The sequence below is a fragment of the Pseudophryne corroboree genome, chromosome 6 (genome assembly GCF_028390025.1).
Source record: "Pseudophryne corroboree isolate aPseCor3 chromosome 6, aPseCor3.hap2, whole genome shotgun sequence".
NCBI lineage: Eukaryota > Metazoa > Chordata > Amphibia > Anura > Myobatrachidae > Pseudophryne > Pseudophryne corroboree.
The window spans coordinates 260,171,872-260,196,146 of record NC_086449.1 but is presented as its reverse complement, the minus strand read 5'-3'; the positions used below and the strand labels follow the sequence as shown (position 1 = coordinate 260,196,146).

At 47.2% G+C, this 24,275-nt stretch overlaps 1 protein-coding gene across 1 annotated transcript in view; it reads left to right on the top strand.

The window, feature by feature from the left end:
• The window catches only part of EFL1 (elongation factor like GTPase 1), a 651,720-nt gene that overhangs the window by 265,676 nt on the left and 361,769 nt on the right, over window positions 1-24,275 (top strand). Inside the window, exon 14 of the mRNA XM_063925942.1 lies at window positions 14,474-14,652. Within this exon, the coding sequence (XP_063782012.1) occupies window positions 14,474-14,652 (179 nt within the window). The remainder of the gene's footprint in view (window positions 1-14,473; window positions 14,653-24,275) is intronic.

Below are 24,275 nucleotides of genomic sequence, written 5' to 3'. Positions count from 1 at the left end.
AAACATGCCCACTAGGTTTAATGTGTACCTGCCAAACATCTTATGGCTTTTAAAGGTACACTAGTCACCTGACACTGGCTGATAAATTATTAAGGAGCAGCTGACACAGGTTTAGAATAATTGAGTTTACACAGGAGTGCATGAAAAGGCCTGTGGCCACAGTTAATAAGAGTTAACCAAAGATTAACCCTGCAATATGCAAACAAATCTAGAAACCCACATCACTCACCACCCCAGAAGCGGGGTGCAATGTCTGCACTCACCACTCATAGGGTGGGGTGCATGCAGCCCATGGCCACCTACCCAAATACATACAAACACAAAGTCCAGCACTCACCATAGCAAGCTCACTTATCCTCACAACATCAATAAATAAATGATGGAGGTTTAGTTAGTGAATTGGCCAATGCACGGAAGCCTGCAAACCGCTCGCCAAGATACCCCACCTTCTTGCAGGTCCTACACTATCACAAAGTCTCAAAAATTAAAACCTGGCAACTGTATCACACATAATATAACTGCAAACATGCCCACTAGGTTTAATGTGTACCTGACAAACATCTTATGGCTTTTAAAGGTACACTAGTCATCTGACACTGGGTGATAAATTACTAAGGAGCAGCTGACACAGGTTTAGAATAATGGAGATTACACAGGGGTGCATGAAAAGGCCTGTGGCCACAGTTAATAAGAGTTAACCAAAGATTAACCCTGCAATATGCAAACAAATATAGAAAACCACAGCACTCACCACCCCAGAAGCGGGGTGCAATGTCTGTACTCACCACTCATAGGGTGTACTGTGACTTTTGAAGGGGGGGGTGAGGAGGGGAATATATATATATATATATATATATATATATATATATTAAAGGAATTGGTGAATACAAGCGCCCAAGAGTGTAATTTGTATAACAGGGTGAAATTAAGGTATTTAAGGAAACTGGTTTAGACAACTTATCTGATAGCCAGAGAAGCTTAATTCAAGCGGTACTTCTTTGTCGCTTAATACATGTGGATAAAGCAAAGAAGAACAAACATAGTGTGTACCGTTTAAAATTTCAAAGCATATCACTGCAAAAGTTCCATAGGCTCAATTAGGGAACCAGCGTATTCCCAAAACACAATCAATGTATAGCCTGAGCAGTGTATATATAAAAAATACAAATATTTAATACACAAAATGACATAAAAATATATAAAAGTACATAAAAGTAAATAGCTGTATAACATGCGTACAGAATAAGAGAATATATCAAGCTTATCTGTCCATAAATAGCTGGAAGGCATGCGTACAGAGTTCAAAATTGTATATGGCTTATCTGTCCATAGGAGGAAATGTCCGCAGGTAGTCCCAACGCGTTTCATCCGTCAGCAGCAGGACTTCATCAAGGGGATATCTGCTGATTAAGGGTTACTTACACTTATGGTATAGATATCACAAAACTGCACCAAAGCGCCGTAGTCTTCCTTTCTCTCTCTCTCTCTCTCTCTCTCTCTCTCTCTCTCTCTCTCTCTCTCTCTCTCTCTCTATATATATATATATATATATATATATATATATATATTTCTCTTACGCCCTAGAGGATGCTGGGGACTCCGTAAGGACCATGTGGAATAGACGGGCTCCGCAGGAGACATGGGCACTAAAAAGAACTTTAGATATGGGTGTGCACTGGCTCCTCCCTCTATGCCCCTCCTCCAGACCTCAGTTTGATACTGTGCCCAGAGGAGACTGGGTGCATTACAGGGAGCTCTCCTGAGTTTCCTGAAAGAAAGTACTTTTGTTAGGTTTTTTATTTTCAGGGAGCCTGCTGGCAACAGACTCCCTGCATCGAGGGACTGAGGGGAGAGAAGCAGACCTACTTAACGGCTAGGCTCTGCTTCTTAGGCTACTGGACACCATTAGCTCCAGAGGGAGTCGGAACGCAGGTTTCTCCTAGCTGTTCGTCCCGGAGCCGCGCCGCCGTCCTCCTCACAGAGCCGGAAGATAGAAGCCAGGTGAGTATAAGAAAAAAGAAGACTTCAGAGGCGGCAGAAGACTTCAGATCTTCACTGAGGTAACGCTGCGCGCCATTGCTCCCGCACAACACACACACGGCAAGCACTGTAAGGGTGCAGGGCGCAGGGGGGGCGCCCTGGGCAGCAATTAAACCTCTAATTCTGGCAAAATCAGGGCTTATATGGGCTCTACAACATATATAGAGAAACCCCCGCCAGTTTTTGAAGTAAATCGAGAGGGACCGAAGCCCGCCGCTGAGGGGGGCGGAGCTTGTTTCTCAGCACTCACCAGCGCCAATTTCTCCACAGCACACCGCTGAGAAGCTGGCTCCCCGGACTCTCCCCTGCTGAACACGGTGACAGAGGGTTAGAAAGAAGGGGGGCACATAATTTGGCGCAGTGTAATATAAAAACGCTATCTGGGTAATATTATTCCCTGGGTCATAGGCGCTGGGTGTGTGCTGGCATACTCTCTCTCTGTCTCTCCAAAGGGCCTTGTGGGGGAACTGTCTCCAGATACAGAATTCCCTGTGTGTGTGTGTGTGTGGTGTGTCGGTACGCGTGTGTCGACATGTCTGAAGCGGAAGGCTCTTCTAGGGAGGAGGTGGAGCAAATGTGTGTGGTGTCTCCGTCGGCAACGCCGACACCTGACTGGCTGGATATGTAGAATTTATTACACAAGAGGTTGGACAATGCCGAGTCCAGGGAGTGTACAGGGAGCCAAACCCTGCCTCTCACTATGTCGCAGGGACCTTCTGGGTCTCAGAAGCTACCATTATCCCAAATAGTTGACACTGATACCGACACGGATATTGACTCCAGTGTCGACTACGATGATGCAAAGTTGCAGCCTAAATTGGCTGAAAGTATTCATTATATGATCATTGCAATAAAAGAGGTGTTGCATATCACAGATGACCCCTCTGTCCCTGACACGAGGGTGCGCATGTATAAGGAAAAGAAACCTGAGGTAACTTTTCCCTCATCTCACGAGCTGAACAAATTATTTAAAAAGGCTTGGGAATCTCCAGACAAAAATCTGCAGATTCCCAAAAGGATTCTTATGGCGTATCCGTTCCCGACTAAGGACAGGATACGGTGGGAATCCTCCCCGAGGGTGGATAAGGCGTTGACTCGCTTATCCAAAAAGGTAGCGCTGCCATCTCAAGATACGGCAACCCTCAAGGATCCTGCTGATCTCAGGCAGGAGACTACCTTGAAGTCTATTTACACACATACTGGTACCCTACTCAGACCGGCAATAGCGTCGGTGTGGGTTTGTAGCGCTGTAGCAGCGTGGACAGATACCTTATCTGCTGATATAGATACGATGGATAAGGAAACCATTTTATTGACCCTGGGTCATATTAAAGATGCTGTCCTATATATGAGAGATGCTCAGAGAGACATTGGCCTACTGAGTTCCAGAGCCAACGCTATAGCGATTTTGGCTAGACGAGCCTTATGGACCCGACAATGGACGGGCAATGCCGACTCGAAGAGGCATATGGAGGTTTTACCTTACAAGGGTGAGGAATTGTTTGGGGAAGGTCTCACGGACCTTGTTTCCACGGCTACGGCAGGTAAATCAACTTTTTTTTGCCTTATGTTTCCTCACAGCCTAAGAAAGCACCACATTATCAGATGCAGTCCTTTCGGTCGCATAAACCCAAGAGAGTGCGGGGATCTTCCTTTCTTGCCAGAGGTAAGGGAAAAGGGAAAAAGCAGCCAACCACAGCTAGTTCCCAGGAGCAGAAGTACTCCCCGGCCTCTACAAAATCCACCGCATGACGCTGGGGCTCCACTGAGGGAGTTCGCACCAGTGGGGGCACGTCTTCGACTTTTCAGCCACGTCTGGGTTCACTCACAGGTGGATCCCTGGGCAATAGAAATTGTTTCCCAGGGTTACAAGCTGGAATTCGAAGAGGTGCCCCCTCGCCGTTTTTTTCAAATAGGCTCTACCGACTTCGCCCCTAGAGAGGGAGGTAGTGTTGAATGCAATTAAAAATTTGTGTCTTCAGCAAGTGGTGGTCAAAGTTCCACTGCCGCAGCAGGGGATGGGGTATAACTCAACCCTGTTTGTAGTCCCGAAACCGGACGGTTCGGTCAGGCCCATTTTGAATTTAAAATCCTTAAACCTTTACTTAAAAAGGTTCAAGTTCAAGATGGAGTCGCTCAGAGCGGTCATAGCCAGCCTGGAAGGCGGGGATTATTTGGTGTCCCTGGACATAAAGGATGCATACCTTCATGTCCCCATATATCCCCCTCATCAAGCGTTCCTGAGGTTTGCAGTACAGGATTGTCATTACCTATTTCAGACGTTGCCGTTTGGGCTTTCCACGGCCCCGAGAATTTTCACAAAGGTAATGGCGGAAATGATGGTGCTCCTGCGCAAGCAGGGTGTCACAATTATCCTGTACTTGGACGATCTCCTACTAAAAGCAAGGTCGAGAGAACAGTTGTTGAACAGCGTATCACTTTCCCTGAGGGTGTTACAACTGCACGACTGGATTCTCAATATCCCGAAGTCACAGTTGGTTCCAACGACTCGCTTGCCTTTCTTAGGCATGGTTCTGGATACACACCAGAAAAGGGTTTATCTTCCGACGGAAAAGGCCCAAGAACTCGTGTCTTTGATCAAAGACCTATTGAAGCCAAAAAGGGTGTCGGTGCATCACTGCACTTGAGTTCTGGGAAAGATGGTGGCGACTTACGAGGCCATTCCATTCGGCAGGTTCCATGCGAGAACGTTTCAATGGGACCTTCTAGACAAATGGTCCTGGTCTCATCTACAGATTCATCAGATGATCACCCTGTCCGCCAAGGCCAGGGTATCTCTCCTGTGGTGGCTGCAGAGTGCTCACCTTCTGGAGGGTCGCAGGTTCGGCATTCAGGACTGGGTTCTGGTAACCACGGACGCGAGCCTCCGAGGTTGGGGAGCAGTAACACAGGGAAGAAGCTTCCAGGGTCTCTGGTCGAGCCAGGAGGCTTGTCTTCACATCAACGTACTGGAATTGAGGGCCATATACAACTGCCTTCGTCAAACGGAGTCTTTCCTTCGCGACCTACCGGTTCTGATTCAGTCAGACAACATCACCGCAGTGACTCATGTAAACCGCCAAGGCGGAACAAAAAGCAGAGTGGCAATGGCAGAATCCACCAGAATTCTTCGCTGGGCGGAAAATCATGTAAGCGCTCTGACAGCAGTCTTCATTCCGGGAGTGGACAACTGGGAAGCAGACTTCCTCAGCAGACACGATCTACATCCGGGAGAGTGGGGACTTCATCAGGAAGTCTTCGCAGAGATTGCAAGTCAGTGGGGACTGCCTCAGATAGACATGATGGCGTCACGCCTCAACAAAAAGCTACCGAGGTATTGCGCCAGGTCAAGGGACCCTCAGGCGGTAGCAGTGGACGCCCTGGTGACACTGTGGGTGTTCCAGTCGGTCTATGTGTTTCCTCCTCTTCCTCTCATCTCCAAGATAATGAGAGTCATAAGACGAAGAGGGGTACAGACAATTCTCATTGTTCCAGATTGGCCTCGAAGGGCCTGGTATCCGGATCTGTAGGAAATGCTCACAGAAGATCCGTGGCCTCTTCCTCTCAGAGAGGACCTGTTGCAACAGGGGCCCTGTCTGTTCCAAGAGTTACCGCGGCTGTGTTTGACGGCATGGCGGTTGAATGCCGGATCCTAGCGGAAAAGGGCATTCCGGATGAAGTTATTCCTACTCTGATAAAGGCTAGGAAGGACGTGACAGCAAAACATTATCACCGTATTTGCCAGGAATGCTCCTCCGGAGGAATTCCATCTGGGCCGTTTCCTTCACTTCCTACAGACTGGAGTGACTTTGGGCCTAAAGTTAGGCTCCATTAAGGTTCAGATTTCGGCCCTATCCATTTTCTTTCAGAAGGAATTGGCTTCTCTTCCGGAAGTACAGACTTTTGTGAAGGGAGTGCTGCATATCCAGCCTCCTTTTGTGCCTCCAGTGGCACCCTGGGACCGTAACGTGGTGTTACGTTTTCTTAAGTCTCACTGGTTTGAACCTCTGAAAACGGTGGACTTTAAGTATCTCACTTGGAAAGTGGTCATGTTATTGGCCTTGGCATCGGCAAGGCGGGTGTCAGAATTGGCGGCTTTGTCTCACAAAAGCCCCTATCTGGTTTTCCATGTGGATAGAGCAGAGTTGAGGACTCGTCCTCAATTTTTGCCCAAGGTGGTTTCATCTTTTCATATGAACCAACCTATTGTGGTGCTTGTGGCTACGCGGGACTTGGAGGATTCAGAGTCCCTTGATGTGGTCAGGGCATTGAAGATTTATGTAGCCAGGACGGCTAGGGTGAGGAAAACAGAGGCATTGTTTGTCCTGTATGCAGCCAACAAAGTTGGCACTCCTGCTTCTAAGCAGACTATTGCTCGCTGGATCTGTAACACGATTCAGCAGGCTCCTTCTACGGCTGGATTGCCGTTACCAAATTCGGTAAAGGCCCATTCCACTAGGAAGGTGGGCTCTTCTTGGGCGGCTGCCCGAGGGGTCTCAGCATTACAGCTTTGCCGAGCAGCAACTTGGTCGGGTTCAAACACCTTTGCAAAGTTCTACAAGTTTGATACCCTGGCTGATGAGGACCTTTTGTTTGCTCAATCGGTGCTGCAGAGTCATCCGCACATTCTCTGCCCCTTTTGGAGCTTTGGTATAATCCCCATGGTCCTTACGGAGTCCCCAGCATCCTCTAGGACGTAAGAGAAAATAAGATTTTAAACCTACCGGTAAATCTTTTTCTCCTAGTCCGTAGAGGATGCTGGGCTCACGTCCCGGGGGGTAATTCCAAGTTGATCGCAGCAGGAATTGTGTTAGCAATTGGGCAAAACCATGTGCACTGCAGGGGAGGCAGATATAATATGTGCAGAGAGAGTTAGATTTGGGTGTGGTGTGTTCAATCTGCAATCTAATTTGCAGTGTAAAAATAAAGCAGCCATTATTTACCCTGCAGAGAAACAAAATAACCCACCCAAATCTAACTCTCTCTGCACATGTTAAATCTACCCCCCCTGCAGTGCACATGGTTTTGCCCAACTGCTAAAAAATTTCCTGCTGTGATCAACTTGGAATTACCCCCCCTAGTGCGGACTACATTCTGCATGACTTGTATATAGTTATTGCTTACATAAGGGTTATGTTACAGTTTGATCAGTCTTGGGCTGATACTGTTTTGTTTCATACTGTTGACTGGTTCGTATTTCCAGGTTATACGGTGTGGAGGTGTGGGCTGGTATGAATCTCGCCCTTGGATTAACTAAAATCCTTTCCTCATACTGTCCGTCTCCTCTGGGCACAGTTTCTCTAACTGAGGTCTGGAGGAGGGGCATAGAGGGAGGAGCCAGTGCACACCCATATCTAAAGTTCTTTTTAGTGCCCATGTCTCCTGCGGGGCCCGTCTATTCCCCATGGTCCTTACGGAGTCCCCAGCATCCTCTATGGACTAGGAGAAAAAGATTTACCGGTAGGTTTAAAATCTTATTAGATAGATATCGTACAAATTCAGCACTCGCCTATTAACACTTTAAACTGTGATTCATCTGAATTCAGGGATTGTTAAGGTGGGTACACACTAGTAGATATATCTGCAGATCAATTGATCTGCAGATATATCTTTGGACGGATCGAGCAGTGTGTTCAGCATACACACTGCCCGATCCGTCGGGGACTGACGTCATCAACTGGGCGTGCGTGTACACACGCCCGCCCAGTTCAGCTGTCAATCACCGCCAGCCGCCACAGCAGACCGCCCCGTGCACACACAGCGACGCGCAAATTTATCGGTAGATATATTGGCCGTCGGCTGTGCTGCAGGGCCGATGCGATACATTTGTGAACGACGGAGTTCAGACGTATCGGCTGTACACACTGGCCGACAGACCCGCGATGTATCGGCCGTTCAAGAGAACGGCCGATATATCGGCCAGTGTGTACAAGCCTTTTTTTCCAAAGTATTGCAACAGTTTGTTAAGCTGACCAGCCACTTCACGGCCATTCCCATTTGGTCAGTCCCTAAACTGACTTTCAAAAATCTGAGCATTGCTCTCAGACATCTTTTGTATTTTAAATACACAGTATGCTTCTAGGCCCTGTCTCACTCTTTAAAGAAACAGGAACCACACCCAAGCATATCAGTTAATGAACACCTGGGGAATTTCTTAACATTTAATTTACATATGGACAATAGGGGTGCAAGAAAAAGTGCGACCACAAAAAACTTTATATAGACAATAGACTAGAACCCACAGCACTCATACATCCGCGGTGCCAGTGGTATTTGTGACCACACCATTTAAATAAAAAAATCATACAAATTCAGCACTCACCTACTGTAATATTAGCACTTCAAACTGTAATTCATCTGAATTCAGGGAATGTTAGTTCCAAAATATTGCAATAGTTTGTTTAGCTGACCAGCCACTTCACGGCCATTCCCATTTGGTAAGTCCCTACACTGACTTTCAAAAATCTGAGCATTGCTCTCAGGCATCTTTTGGATTTGGGTTCTAGCCTATTGTTTATTTCTCTAACGTCCTAAGTGGATGCTGGGGACTCCGTAAGGACCATGGGGAATAGCGGCTCCGCAGGAGACTGGGCACATCTAAAGAAAGCTTTAGGACTATCTGGTGTGCACTGGCTCCTCCCCCTATGACCCTCCTCCAAGCCTCAGTTAGATCTCTGTGCCCGAACGAGAAGGGTGCACACTAGGGGCTCTCCTGAGCTTCTTAGTGAAAGTTTTAGATTAGGTTTTTTATTTTCAGTGAGACCTGCTGGCAACAGGCTCACTGCATCGAGGGACTAAGGGGAGAAGAAGCGAACTCACCTGCGTGCAGAGTGGATTGGGCTTCTTAGGCTACTGGACATTAGCTCCAGAGGGACGATCACAGGCCCAGCTTGGATGGGTCCCAGAGCCGCGCCGCCGGCCCCCTTACAGAGCCAGAAGGCAGAAGAGGTCCGGAAAATCGGCGGCAGAAGACGTCCTGTCTTCAACAAGGTAGCGCACAGCACTGCAGCTGTGCGCCATTGCTCTCAGCACACTTCACACTTCGGTCACTGAGGGTGCAGGGCGCTGGGGGGGGGGCGCCCTGAGACGCAATAAAAACACCTTGGATGGCAAAAAAATGCATCACATATAGCTCCTGGGCTATATGGATGCATTTAACCCCTGCCAGAATCCATAAAAAAGCAGGAGAAAAGTCCGTGAAAAAGGGGCGGAGCCTATCTCCTCAGCACACTGGCGCCATTTTCCTTCACAGCTCCGTTGGAGGGAAGCTCCCCGTCTCTCCCCTGCAGTCACTACACTACAGAAAGGGTTAAAAAAAGAGAGGGGGGCACTAATTAGGCGCAGTATTAACTATACAGCAGCTATAAGGGGAAAAACACTTATATAAGGTTATCCCTGTATATATATAGCGCTCTGGTGTGTGCTGGCAAACTCTCCCTCTGTCTCCCCAATGGGCTAGTGGGGTCCTGTCCTCTATCAGAGCATTCCCTGTGTGTGTGCTGTATGTCGGTACTTTTGTGTCGACATGTATGAGGAGAAAAATGATGTGGAGACGGAGCAGATTGCCTGTAATAGTGATGTCACCCCCTAGGGGGTCGACACCTGAGTGGATGAACTGTTGGAAGGAATTACGTGACAGTGTCAGCTCTGTATAAAAGACAGTGGTTGACATGAGACAGCCGGCTACTCAGCTTGTGCCTGTCCAGACGTCTCATAGGCCGTCAGGGGCTCTAAAGCGCCCGTTACCTCAGATGGCAGATATAGACGCCGACACGGATACTGACTCCAGTGTCGACGGTGAAGAGACGAATGTGACTTCCAGTAGGGCCACACGTTACATGATTGAGGCAATGAAAAATGTTTTACACATTTCTGATAATACGAGTACCACCAAAAAAGGGGTATTATGTTCGGTGAGGAAAAACTACCTGTAGTTTTCCTGAATCTGAGAAATTAAATGAGGTGTGTGATGATGCGTGGGTTTCCCCCGATAACAACGGATAATTTCTAAAATGTTATTGGTATTATATCCTTTCCCGCCAGAGGTTAGGGTGCGTTGGTAAACACCCCCTAGGGGGGATAAAGCGCTCACACGCTTGTAAGGGCTCTACCTTCGCCTGAGATGGCCGCCCTTAAGGATCCTGCTGATAGAAAGCAGGAGGGTATCCTAAAAGGTATTTACACACATACTGGTGTTATACTGCGACCAGCAATCGCCTCAGCCTGGATGTGCAGTGCTGGGTTGGCGTGGTCGGATTCCCTGACTGAAAATATTGATACCCTAGATAGGGACAGTATATTTTTGCCTATAGAGCATTTAAAAGATGCATTTTTATATATGCGTGATGCACAGCGGAATATTTGCCGACTGGCATCAAGTCTAAGCGCGTTGTCCATTTCTACCAGTAGAGGGTTATGGACACGTCAGTGGTCAGGTGATGCGTATTCCAAACGGCATTTGGAAGTATTGCTTTATTAAGGGAGGAGTTATTTGGGGTCGGTCTTTCAGACCTGGTGGCCACGGCAACAGCTGGGAATTCCACGTTTGTACCCCAGGTCGCCTCTCAACATGAGAAGACGCCGTATTATCAGGCGCAGTCTTTTCGTGGACAAGCGGGCAAAAGGTTCCTCATTTCTGCCCCGTGACAGAGGGAGAGGAAAAAGGCTGCAGAAATCAGCCAGTTCCCAGGAACAGAAACCCTCTCCCGCCTCTGCCAAGCCCTCAGTATAGGCTGGGGCTTTACAAGCAGAATCAGGCACGGTGGGGGGCCCGTCTCAATGAATTTCAGCGCGCAGTGGGCTCACTCGCAAGTAGACCCCTGGATCCTTCAGGTGATATCTCAGGGGTACAAATTAGAATTCGAGACGTCTCCCCCTCGCCGTTTCCTAAAGTCGGCTTTACCGATGTCTCCTTCTGACAGGGAGACAGTTTTGGAAGCCATTCACAAGCTGTATTCCCAGCAGGTGATAATCAAGATACCCCTCCTGCAACAGGGAACGGGGTATTATTCCACACTGTTGTGGTACCGAAGCCGGACGGCTCGGTGAGACCGATTCTAAATCTAAAATCTTTAAACACTTACGTACAGAGGTTCAAATTCAAGATTGAGTCACTCAGAGCAGTGATTGCGAACCTGGAAGAAGGGGACTACATGATGTCTCGGGACATCAAGGATGCTTACCTTCATGTCAAAATTTACCCTTCTCACCAAGGGTACCTCAGGTTTATGGTACAGAACTGTCACTATCAGTTCAGACGCTGCCGTATGGATGGTACACGGCACCCCGGGTCTTTACCAAGGTAATGGCCGAAATGATGATATTCCTTCGAAGGAAGTGAATTTTAGTTATCCCTTCCTTGGACAATTCCCTGATAAGGGTAAGATCCAGGGAACAGTTGGAGGTCGGTGTAGCACTATCTCAGGTAGTGTTGCGGCAGCACGATTGGATTCTCAATATTCCAAAATCGCACCTGGTTCCGACGACGTGTCTTCTGTTCCTAGGGATGATCCTGGACACAGTCCAGAAAAAGGTGTTTCTCCCGGAGGAGAAAGCCAGGGAGTTATCCGAGCTAGTCAGGAACCTCCTAAAACCGAGCCAAGTCTCAGTGCATCAATGCACAAGGGTTCTGGGTAAAATGGTGGCTTCCTACGAAGCAATCCCATTCGGCAGATTCCACGCAAGAACTTTCCAGTGGGACCTGCTGGACAAATGGTCCGGATCGCATCTTCAGATGCATCAGCGGATAACCCTGTCACCAAGGACAAGGGTGTCCCTCCTGTGGTGGTTGCAGAGTGCTCATCTTCTAGAGGGCCGCAGATTAGGCATTCAGGACTGGGTCCTGGTGACCACGGATGCCAGCCTGCGAGGCTGGGGAGCAGTCACACAGGGAAGGAATATCCAGGGCTTATGGTCAAGCCTGGAGACATCACTTCACATAAATATCCTGAAGCTAAGGGACATTTACAATGCTCTAAGCTTAGCAAGACCTCTGCTTCAAGGTCAGCCGGTGTTGATCCAGTCGGACAACATCACGGCAGTCACCCACGTAAACAGACAGGGTGGCACAAGAAGCAGGAGGGCAATGGCAGAAGCTGCAAGGATTCTTCGCTGGGCGGAAAATCATGTGATAGCACTGTCAGCAGTATTCATTCCGGGAGTGGACAACTGGGAAGCAGACTTCCTCAGCACGACCTCCACCCGGGAGAGTGGGGACTTCACCCAGAAGTCTTCCACATGATTAAAAACTCGACAGGTATTGCGCCAGGTCCAGGGACCCTCAGGCAATAAGCTGTAGACGCTCTGGTAACACCGTGGGTGTACCAGTCAGGGTATGTGTTCCCTCCTCTGCCTCTCATACCCAAGGTACTGAGATTGATAAGATGGAGAGGAGTAAGCACTATATTCGTGGTTCCGGATTGGCCAAGAAGGACTTGGCAACCGGAACTTCAAGAGATGCTCACGGAGGATCCGTGGCCTCTACCTCTAAGAAGGGACCTGCTCCAGCAAGGACCCTGTCTGTTCCAAGACTTACCGCAGCTGCGTTTGACGGCATGGCGGTTGAACGCCGGATCCTGAAGGAAAAAAGGCATTCCGGATGAAGTCATCCCTATCCTGATCAAAGCCAGGAAGGATGTAACCGCAAAAACATTATCACCGCAATTGGCGAAAATATGTTGCGTGGTGCGAGGCCAGTAAGGCCCGACGGAGGAAATTCAACTGGGTCGATTCCTACATTTCCTGCAAACAGGAGTGTCTATGGGCCTGAAATTGGGGTCCATTAAGGTTCAAATTTCGGCCCTGTCAATTTTCTTCCAAAAAGAACTAGCTTCAGTCCCTGAAGTTCAGACGTTTGTAAAAGGGGTACTGCATATACAGCCTCCTTTTGTGCCTCCAGTGGCACTTTGGGATCTCAATGTAGTTTTGGGTTCCAAAAGTCACATTGGTTTGAACCACTTAAATCTGTGGAGTTAAAATATCTCACATGGAAAGTGGTCATGCTGTTGGCCCTGGCCTGGGCCAGGCGCGTGTCAGAATTGGCGGCTTTATCCTGAAAAAGCCCTTATCTGATTTTCCATTCGGACAGGGCGGAATTGAGGACTCGTCCTCAGTTTCTCCCCAAGGTGGTTTCAGCGTCTCACCTGAACCAACCTATTGGTGGTGCCTGCGGCTACTAGGGACTTGGAGGCCTCCAAGTTGCTAGACGTTGTCAGTGCCCTGAAAATATATGTTTCCAGGACGGCTGGAGTCAGGAAATCTGACTTGCTGTATATCCTGTGTGCACCCAACAAGCTGGGTGCTCCTGCTTCTAAGCAGACTATTGCTCGTTGGATTTGTAGTACAATTCAGCTTGCACATTCTGTGGCAGGCCTGCCACAGCCAAAAATCTGTAAATGCCCACTCCACAAGGAAGGTGGGCTCATCTTGGGCGGCTGCCCGAGGGGTCTCGGCTTTACAGCTTTGCCGAGCAGCTACTTGGTCAGGAGCAAATACGTTTGTAAAATTCTACAAAATTGATATCCTGGCTGAGGAGGACCTGGAGTTCTCTCATTTGGTGCTGCAGAGTCATCCGCACTCTCCCGCCCGTTTGGGAGCTTTGGTATAATCCCCATGGTCCTTACGGAGTCCCCAGCATCCACTTAGGACGTTAGAGAAAATAAGAATTTACTTACCGATAATTCTATTTCTCATAGTCCGTAGTGGATGCTGGGCGCCCATCCCAAGTGCGGATTGTCTGCAATACTTGTACATAGTTATTGTTACAAAAATCGGGTTATTATTGTTGTGAGCCATCTTTCAGAGGCTCCTCTGTTATCATGCTGTTAACTGGGTTCAGATCACAGGTTATACGGTGTGATTGGTGTGGCTGGTATGAGTCTTACCTGGGATTCAAAATCCTTCCTTATTGTGTACGCTCGTCCGGGCACAGTATCCTAACTGAGGCTTGGAGGAGGGTCATAGGGGGAGGAGCTAGTGCACACCAGATAGTCCTAAAGCTTTCTTTAGATGTGCCCAGTCTCCTGCGGAGCCGCTATTCCCCATGGTCCTTACGGAGTCCCCAGCATCCACTACGGACTATGAGAAATAGAATTATCGGTAAGTAAATTCTTATTTTTTTCCCCCTCACCTTTAGTGTACCCAACGTGCTGCGCAGGTTGCTTGGGCAAAGCTTATTATATTTGTCAGGCTACAATGCAGCATTTCTCGTGTGTTAATGTGTAGAGAGCCTTTTTAGAGCACTTCTTACTGACATCTAAAGCAGATAAGCTGCAAAATATAAAGGAACTTGCCCCAGTAGTGCAGTCACATTGCAGACATCCTTATTGTATATTAAATATTAAATTATTTTGTATATAGATTGGCTAATGTCTTATTAATATATCTAGGGATTTTTTTTTTACTCCATTCTTTGTTTGGTTTAATCATATTATAGGTGATCCACAAACACTGACACATGAAAGCGAGAACCTGATGCATAAGCCGGAGAAGCAAGAAGTAGAGGATAAAAGCCATTTCATTGCATTTGCTCGGGTCTTTAGTGGTGTTGTGCGGAAAGGACAAAGGATATTCGTTTTGGGGCCTAAATACAATCCCATAGAAGCACTGCTTAAGGTAAGCTTTTTCTTTTGTTATTCCTGGGTTTCCGCGTTTGTCTCACAGCCGATGACCAATGGATGTCCATTCAATGCTGTATGCTGTATACAGTCTCAGCTGAGGTTGGGTTATTTAAATAAGTTGATAGTACAAACTTCTCTTGTTATAGAGAACTGAGCAGCTACAATGTGACCAGCAGTGAGTCATTGCTAGATGTATGTTACTGGACCCTACAAAGCACAAATGATGGTGGATATTAGGGGGGACCCCACAACTGCTATTATTAGAAAGGTACGTTCTTTAGTTAAATTAAATTTTTTACGGACATAGGGCCTAATTCAAGGTTGATTGCAAAAGCGAAATCTTCCTCTAATGGGCAAAACCATGTGCATTGCAGGTGGGGCAGATATAACATGTGCAGAGAGAGTTAGATTTGGGTGGGGTGTGTTCAAACTGAAATCTAAATTGCAGTGTAAAAATAAAGCAGCCAGTATTTACCCTGCACGGAAGCAATATAACCCACCCAAATCTAAATCTGTCTGCACATGGTTTATCTTCCTCCACCCATTTTGCTTTTGCAATCATCCTTGAATTGGGCCCACAATCCTCTAAACTTAATAATGGTTGCAGGCCCTACTATAACTACGTTGTTTCACCCAAGGGCCTGAGAAGCTCCTGTATTGCTTCCGCTAGTTTCCATGGGAAGGCCCACTCCAAGCCAAGTGCCCTTTCCCTGTTATGTCAGACTATTGCATCTTCCTCTGGTTGTGTCACTGATGTATTTCTCTAACGTCCTAGTGGATGCTGGGGACTCCGTCAGGACCATGGGGAATAGCGGCTCCGCAGGAGACAGGGCACAAAAGCAAGCTTTTAGGATCACATGGTGTGTACTGGCTCCTCCCCCTATGACCCTCCTCCAAGCCTCAGTTAGGTTTTTGTGCCCGGCCGAGAAGGGTGCAATCTAGGTGGCTCTCTTAAAGAGTTGCTTAGAAAAAGTTTTTAGGTTCTTTATTTTCAGTGAGTCCTGCTGGCAACAGGCTCACTGCATCGAGGGACTTAGGGGAGAGATTTTCAACTCACCTGCGTGCAGGATGGATTGGATTCTTAGGCTACTGGACATAGCTCCAGAGGGAGTCGGAACACAGGGCTCGCCCTGGGGTTCGTCCCGGAGCCGCGCCGCCGACCCCCCTTGCAGATGCTGAAGATGAAGAGGTCCGGAACCAGGCGGCAGAAGACTCTCAGTCTTCATCAGGTAGCGCACAGCACTGCAGCTGTGCGCCATTGTTGTCAGCACACTTCACACAGCGGTCACGGAGGGTGCAGGGCGCTGGGGGGGGGCGCCCTGGGCAGCAATGTATAATACCTGTATGGCGAAAAATACATCACATATAGCCCTTGAGGCTATATGGATATATTTAACCCCTGCCAGATATCTAAAACTCCGGAGAAGAAGCCCGCCGAAAAGGGGGCGGGGCCTATTCTCCTCAGCACACAGCGCCATTTTCCCTCACAGAAAGGCTGGTGGGAAGGCTCCCATGCTCTTCCCTGCACTGCACTACAGAAACAGGGTTAAAACAGAGAGGGGGGGCACTGATTTGGCGATATGTATATATATTAAAATGCTATAAGGGAGGAACACTTATATAAAGGTTGTCCCTGGATAATTATAGCGTTTTGGTGTGTGCTGGCAAACTCTCCCTCTGTCTCCCCAAAGGGCTAGTGGGTCCTGTCCTCTATCAGAGCATTCCCTATGTGTGTGCTGTATGTCGGTACGTGTGTGTCGACATGTATGAGGAAAATATTGGTGAGGAGGCGGAGCAAATTGCCTGTAATGGTGATGTCACTCTCTAGGGAGTCGACACCGGAATGGATGGCTTATTTATGGAAATTACGTGACAATGTCAACACGCTGCAAGCCGGTTGACGACATGAGAGGGCCGGCGAACAAATTAGTATCTGTCCAGGCGTCTCAAACACCGTCAGGGGCTGTAAAATGCCCATTTACCTCAGTCGGTCGACACAGACCCAGACACGGACACTGATTTCAGTGTCGACGGTGAAGAAACAAACGTATTTTCTTTTAGGGCCACACGTTAAGGGCAATGAAGGAGGTGTTACATATTTCTGATACTCCAAGTACCACAAAAAAGGGTATTATGTGTGAGGTGAAAAAACTACCTGTAGTTTTTCCTGAATCAGATAAATTAAATGAAGTGTGTGATGATGCGTGGGTTTCCCCCGATAGAAAATTATTGGCGGTATACCCTTTCCCGCCAGAAGTTAAGGCGCAGTGGGAAACACCCCTCAGGGTGGATAAGGCGCTCACACGCTTATCAGAACAAGTGGCGGTACCATCTACGGATAGGGCCGTACTTAAGGAGCCAGCTGATAGGAGGCTGAAAAATATCCTAAAAAGTATACACACACATGCTGGTGTTATACTGCGACCAGCGATCGCCTCAGCCTGGATGTGCAGAGCTGAGGTGGCTTGGTCGGATTCCCTGACTAAAAATATTGATACCTTTGACAGGGACAGTATTTTATTGACTATAGAGCATTTAAAGGATGCATTTCTATATATGCGAGATGCGCAGAGGGATATTTGCACTCTGGCATCAAGAGTAAATGCGATGTCCATATCTGCAAGAAGATGTTTATGGACACGACAGTGGTCAGGTGATGCAGATTCCAAACGGCACAAAGATGTATTGCCGTATAAAGGGGAGGAGTTATTTGGGGTCGGTCCATGGGACCTGGTGGCCAGGGCAACTGCTGGAAAATCCACCGTTTTTTACCCTAAGTCACATCTCTGCAGAAAAAGACACCGTCTTTTCAGCCTCAGTCCTTTCGTCCCTATAAGAGTCATATCTGCCCAGGGATAGAGGAAAGGGAAGAAGACTGCAGCAGGCAGCCCATTCCCAGGAACAGAAGCCCTCCACCGCTTCTACCAAGTTCTCAGCATGACGCTGGGACCGTACAGGACCCCTGGATCCTACAAGTAGTATCCAAGGGGTACAGATTGGAATGTCGAGAGGTTTCCCCCCTCGCAGGTTCCTGTAGTCTGCTGTACCAATGTCTCCCTCCGACAGGGAGGCAGTATTGAAAACAATTCACAAGCTGTATTCCCAGCAGGTGATAATAAAATTACCCCTCCGACAACAAGGAAAGGGGTATTACTCCACACTATATGGTGGTACTGAAGGCTAGGTGAGACCTATTCTAAATCTGAAAAATTTGAACACTTACAAGGGTTCAAATCCAGATGGAGTCACTCAGAGCAGTGATAGCAAAGAACAAGGGGACTATATGGTGTCCCGGGACATCAGGGATGCTTACCTCCATGTCCCAAAATTTGCCTTTTCTCACCAAGGGTACCTCAGGTTCGTGGTACAGAACTGTCACTATCAGTTTCAAGACGATGCCGTTGGATTGTCCAAGGCACCCCGGGTCCTTACCAAGGTAATGACCGAAAGGAGGATTCGTCTTCAAAGAAAATGGACGATCTCCTGATAAGAACAAGGTCCAGAGAACAGTTGGAGGTCGGAGTAGCACTATCTCAAGTAGTTCTACGACAGCACGGGTGGATTCTAAATATTCCAAAACCGCAGTTGTTCCGACGACACGTCTGCTGGTCCTAGGGATGATTCTGGACACAGTCCAGGAAAAGGTGTTTCTCCCAGAGGAGAAAGCCAGGGAGTTATCCGAGCTAATCGGGATCCTCCTAAAACCAGGAAAAGTGTCAGTGCATCATTGCACAAGAGTCCTGGTAAAAATGGTGGCTTATTACGAAGCACTTCCATTCGGCAGATTTCACGCAAGAACTCTTCAGTGGGATCTGCTGGACAAATGGTCCGGATCGCATCTTCAGATGCATCAGCGGATAACCCTATATCCAAGGACAAGGGTGTCTCTCCTGTGGTGATTACAGAGTGCTCATCTTCTAGAGGGCCGCAGATTCGGCATTCAGGATTGGATGCTGGTGACCACGGAGGCCAGCCTGAGAGGCTGGGGAGCAGTCACACAAGGAGTGTGATCAAGTCTGGAGAATTCTCTCCACATAAATATACTGGAGCTAAGAGCAAATTTATAATGCTCTAAGCTTAGCAAGACCTCTGCTTCAAGGTCAGCCGGTATTGATCCAGTGGGATAACATCTCGGCAGTCGCCCACGTAAACAGAAAGGGCGGCACAAGAAGCAGGAGGGCAGTGGCAAAACTGCAAGGATTTTTCGCTAGGCGGAAAATCATGTGATAGCACTGTCAGCAGTGTTCATTCCGGGAGTGGATGACTGGGAAGCAGACTTCCTCAGCAGGCACGACCTCCACCCGGGAGAGTGGGAACTTCATCGGGAAGTTTTCCGCATGATTGTGAACCGTTGGGAAAGACCAAAGGTGGACATGATGGCGTCCCGCCCGAACAAAAAATGGGACAGGTATTGCGCCAGGTCACGAGACCTTCAGGCGATAGCTGTGGACGTCCTGGTAACACCGTGGGTGTAACAGTCGGTGTATGTGTTCCCTCCTCTGCTTCTCATAACCAAGGTATTGAGAATTATAAGACATAGAGGAGTAAGAACTATACTCGTGGCTCCGGATTGGCCAAGAGGGACTTGGTAACCGGAACTTCAAGAGATGCTCACAGAGGACTAATGGCCTCGGGAGCTAAGAAGGGATTTGCTTTCAGCAAGTACCATGTCTGTTCCAAGAGGAACCGTGGCATCGGCCTTTAAGAAAGGACCTGCTCCAGCAGGGACCTTGTCTGTTCCAAGACTTACCGCGACTGCGTTTGACGGCATGGCGGTTTGAACGCCGGATCCTAAGGGAAAAGGCATTCCGGAAGAGGTCATACCTACCCTGGTCAAAGCCAGGAAGGAGGTGACCGCACAACGTTATCACCACATGTGGTAAAAATATGTTGCGTGGGTGAGGCCAGGAAGGCCCCACGAAAAAATTTCAACTAGGTCGATTTCTGCACTTCCTGCAAACAGGAGTGTCTATGAGCCTCAAATTGGGGTCCATTAAGGTTCAAGTTTCGGCCCTATAGATTTTCTTCCAGAAAGAATTGGCTTCAGTTCCTGAAGTCCAGACGTTTGTCAAGGGAGTATTGCATATACAGCCCTTGTGTGCCTCCAGTGGCACCGTGGGATCTCAACGTAGTGTTGGGATTCCTCAAATCATATTGGTTTGAACCACTCAAATCTGTGGATTTGAAATGTCTCACATGGAAAGTGACCATGCTGTTGGCCCTGGCCTCGGCCAGGCGATTGTCAAAATTGGCGGCTTTGTCTTACAAAAGCCCATATTTGATTTTCCATTCGGACAGGGCAGAACTGCGGACTCGTCCCCAGTTTCTTCCTAAGGTGGTGTCAGCGTTTCACCTGAAACAACCTATTGTGGTGCCTGCGGCTACTAGGGACTTGGAGGACTCCAAGTTGCTAGACGTTGTCAGGGCCCTGAAAATATATATATATATATATATATATATATATATATATATATATATATATATATATATATATATATATATAATTCCAGGACGGCTGGAGTCAGAAAGTCTGACTTGCTGTTTATATTGTAGGCACCCAAAAAGCTGGGTGCTCCTGCTTCTAAGCAGACTATTGCTCGTTGGATTTGTAGTACAATTCAGCTTGCACATTCTGTGGCATGCCTGCCACAGCCAAAAATCTGTAAATGCCCATTCCACAAGGAAGGTGGGCTCATCTTGGGCGGCTGCCCGAGGGGTCTCGGCTTTACAACTTTGCCGAGCAGCTACTTGGTCAGGGGCAAACACGTTTGCTAAATTCTACAAATTTGATACCCTGGCTGAGGAGGACCTGGAGTTCTCTCATTCGGTGCTGCAGAGTCATCCGCACTCTCCCGCCCGTTTGGGAGCTTTGGTATAATCCCCATGGTCCTGACGGAGTTCCCAGCATCCACTAGGACGTTAGAGAAAATAAGATTTTACTTACCGATAAATCTATTTCTCATAGTCCGTAGTGGATGCTGGGCGCCCATCCCAAGTGCGGATTGTCTGCATTACTTGTACATAGTTATTGTTACAAAAAATCGGGTTATTATTGTTGTGAGCCATCTTTTTTAGAGGCTACTTCATTGTTGTCATACTGTTAACTGGGTTCAAATCACAAGTTGTACGGTGTGATTGGTGTGGCTGGTATGAGTCTTACCCGGGATTCAAGATCCTTCCTTATTGTGTACGCTCGTCCGGGCACAGTACCTAACTGAGGCTTGGAGGAGGGTCATAGGGGGAGGAGCCAGTACACACCATGTGATCCTAAAAGCTTGCTTTTGTGCCCTGTCTCCTGCGGAGCCGCTATTCCCCATGGTCCTGACGGAGTCCCCAGCATCCACTACGGACTATGAGAAATAGATTTATCGGTAAGTAAAATCTTATTTTCTGGGGGTTGCACCCAGCATTATTAATTTTTTCTTATTTACATAATTGTCCAACAATAACTTTGACACCTGACTATGGGGTATATTCAATTGAAGTCGGATCCATTCTGACATTCATTTGTTGGAATAGATCCGACCTGGGCTACAAAATGACATCTCAATTCGACTTTTAAAAAAGTCGAATTGAGATGCGGGAAGGGAGACGGGGGAGAGCCGCGGGCAGACGGGGGAGAGCAGCGCTACAGCAGCTTCTATATATAGCTGCTGCTGTAGCGCTGCTCTCCCTCGTCTGCCCGCGGCTCTCCCCCGTCTCCCCCCCACCCAGTCTCTCTGCCTCTCCCCGTCCCTCCCTGCATCACAGCCGCCACTCACGGCAGCGTCCACCCGGCTCCAGCAAGCGAGGTCTCGCTTGCTGGAGCCGGGTGGATGCTGCTGTGAGCGGCGGCTGTGGCGGCTGTGACATCCTCCAGCGCTGCTCACCCCGTCCTCGCCTCGGCTCTCCCCGTCTCCGGCGCTGCTCTCCCCATCTCACTTCGACTTGTCGAAAAAATTGGGGTTATATTGAATAGGTCGGAACCCCTTCCGACCTAAAAAGGTAGAGAACTGACGTCTTTTCGACAGACGGCTGCTTTCGACTTCAATTGAATATACCCCTATATAATCTGTGACCAGATCTCCTGTGCTATATGGGGGATTATTGACTGTGAAGCTGGACAGAGGTCTAAGTGGATGTTTGAGCTCCATGTTGCTGCTAGCAACCTTTGTCCATTCTCATAATAAAATGTGCTGTCTGTAACTATTTTCTTAAGGGAGAAATGCTAGTTTAAACTGTCTCAAATTATACATATGTTCTCATAATACCAAATCGTGCTTGAGCTATTTATTTTCACGTGATTAAGGTACAGCTGGCCAGACTTTAATCCTGTTGTTAAAAGTATCCTATAGAGCAGGCTTGGGGGACTTTTCAGCAACAGCTGGAGGGTCATAGGTTCTTCATCCCTGCTATAGAGCATGTTTGTTGAACATTTTTATATGTAGAAAAACTGCTAGTGGTTATACATGTGAGAAGGCGGTCAGAGAAATTCACTGCAGAGTCGGTCATCCGTTATGTAGTATATATGTAACCACTGATTTGCTTTGTGGTTCACAGAACCACTACATGTAAAGCTTACCCTTTCAACATTTTTTTTTTTTTTTTATGAAAAATATTTCCATATGTTCGTTATTTATTGAAGTATATTGTATTTGTGTTTGTGTATATAAAATCATTTATTATAGGTAAGTGGTATGGTCACACTGGTTATACATAGGCTTACCATACTATGCCTTTAAACCTGGACGCTCATGAATTACACAGATTCTCTAGCTGCTTAAAACCAGTTTAAATGTATCCTTGAAGTCAGCCATGAGGGTCCCAGTTTAAAGGGATAGTATGGTAAGCCTAGTTATACATTAAACAGCTTTTAGCCATAACCTATAAAGTTGAAATTATCACTACAATGGCCACGATAGTTGTTTGTCTGACATAACTGGGAAGCCACCTACAAGAAAAATATTTTATTCGCTTTTAATGTACACCTACAGTCAGAGACTTGTCATCGGTCTTCTTTAATAGTTCAGTATCAGGTGTGGTGGGATGTGCGCCATTGTTGGGTACGGCCATACAACTATTACATGTGTTCTTTTCCTGCTTTTCAAAGTTATTTTTATTTTTGTGTAGTCCACTGCACCCCTGGAAGAGTATGCAGGTCTCCCGCATCCTGCCCGCTTTTTAGTGAAGCGGCAAGATGGGGAGAAAAACACTGGAATTGCGACACCGACATGTAGGGAGTGGGGCTAAATGCCGAAAATTTAACAATTTAGTCCCGCCCCCTCCCTGCTGACAGGGAAATCGTGGCCTTTTTACCATATTGGGCATGAGGCCTAATGACGCGACAGTCTGACCTCTCCCCCTGATGTGGCCTGCAGTGTCTCCTCTCCAGGCTTCTCCTGGAGAAGAGACTAAAAAAGTAGGTAAGTGTGATGCATACTTGCTACCTGACCCTCTCCATGAGGGAGAAAATGCTCTGTTCCTGGACTTTCCTGGTAATGTATAATTGCTATCGCCTGTGGTGAGCTAGTTAATTGATAAGGTGTTTCACCACAGGTGATGGCAATCATACATTACCAGGAAAGTCCAGGAACAGAGCATTTTCTCCCTCATGGAGAGGGTCAGGTAGGCAAGTATGGTGTGATGTGCGGTACTTCATGTACACTGCTCCTAATAAACCGTAATGTATTTAAAGGTGATTTGGTAGTAAATTATGATCAGTGAAGACAATTAGTATTTCATGTTAAGATTTTCTATATGTGACAAAAAAAAATTCTGTATCTTAACATAGGTCTTAACAAGTTAAGTCACAGCTCTTTCTCCTAGGTTTTCATGAATAAATAACACAGGCTCTTAATTTGGAGTTGAGGGGAATTATCAAGTACAAGTTTCCTTTACAAAACGGTGATGGACTTGGCCCGTACGAGGCAACTCAATTTTGTGATATTGTGTTGAGTATAACGGAGAATTTTTTTCTACCTTAAAGATAAGCCTAGTTAGGCACTTTGTTATTACATTTCACTTGTTTTCTTTAAAAAAAAAATAAAAAAAAATCTTTGTGTCAAGTTTTACCCAAAATACGTGATAGTGGCCCTTCTGTTTTTTGAAAAGCAGAGAGATGTGTGTAAAAACGTGGGACATCTATGTTAATGTTTTGTGTTGAAGTAGGAGTTGTTTTTTTTTAACTTGCATATGGTACAATAGTTGCATCTATTTGTTCCCATTATTTACTGATACTGTATATACATTTACAAGACACATTGGATTTAAATGTACCCCAAAATACTGTACACATTTTTAGTTGCTGAAATACACATGCTTGTTATTTTTCATTGATTGATTAATACAAATTGCGACAATTTAACTCCTGGACACCTTATAACAGTCTACTTTTCTTATGGCCACTAATAGCCTCCTACCCTGTCCATATGGCCATTTGCTATCTTACTTCATGCTTGTTTTGTGCTCAGACATCACTGTCAAGTGTGGGACCTTTATATAGACAGGTGTGTGCCTTTCCAAATCATGTCCAATCAACTGAATTTACCACAGGTGGATGCCAATTAAGCTGTAGGAACATCTCAAGGATGATCAGTGAAAACAGGATGCTCCTGAGCTCAATTTTGAGCTTTGTGGCAA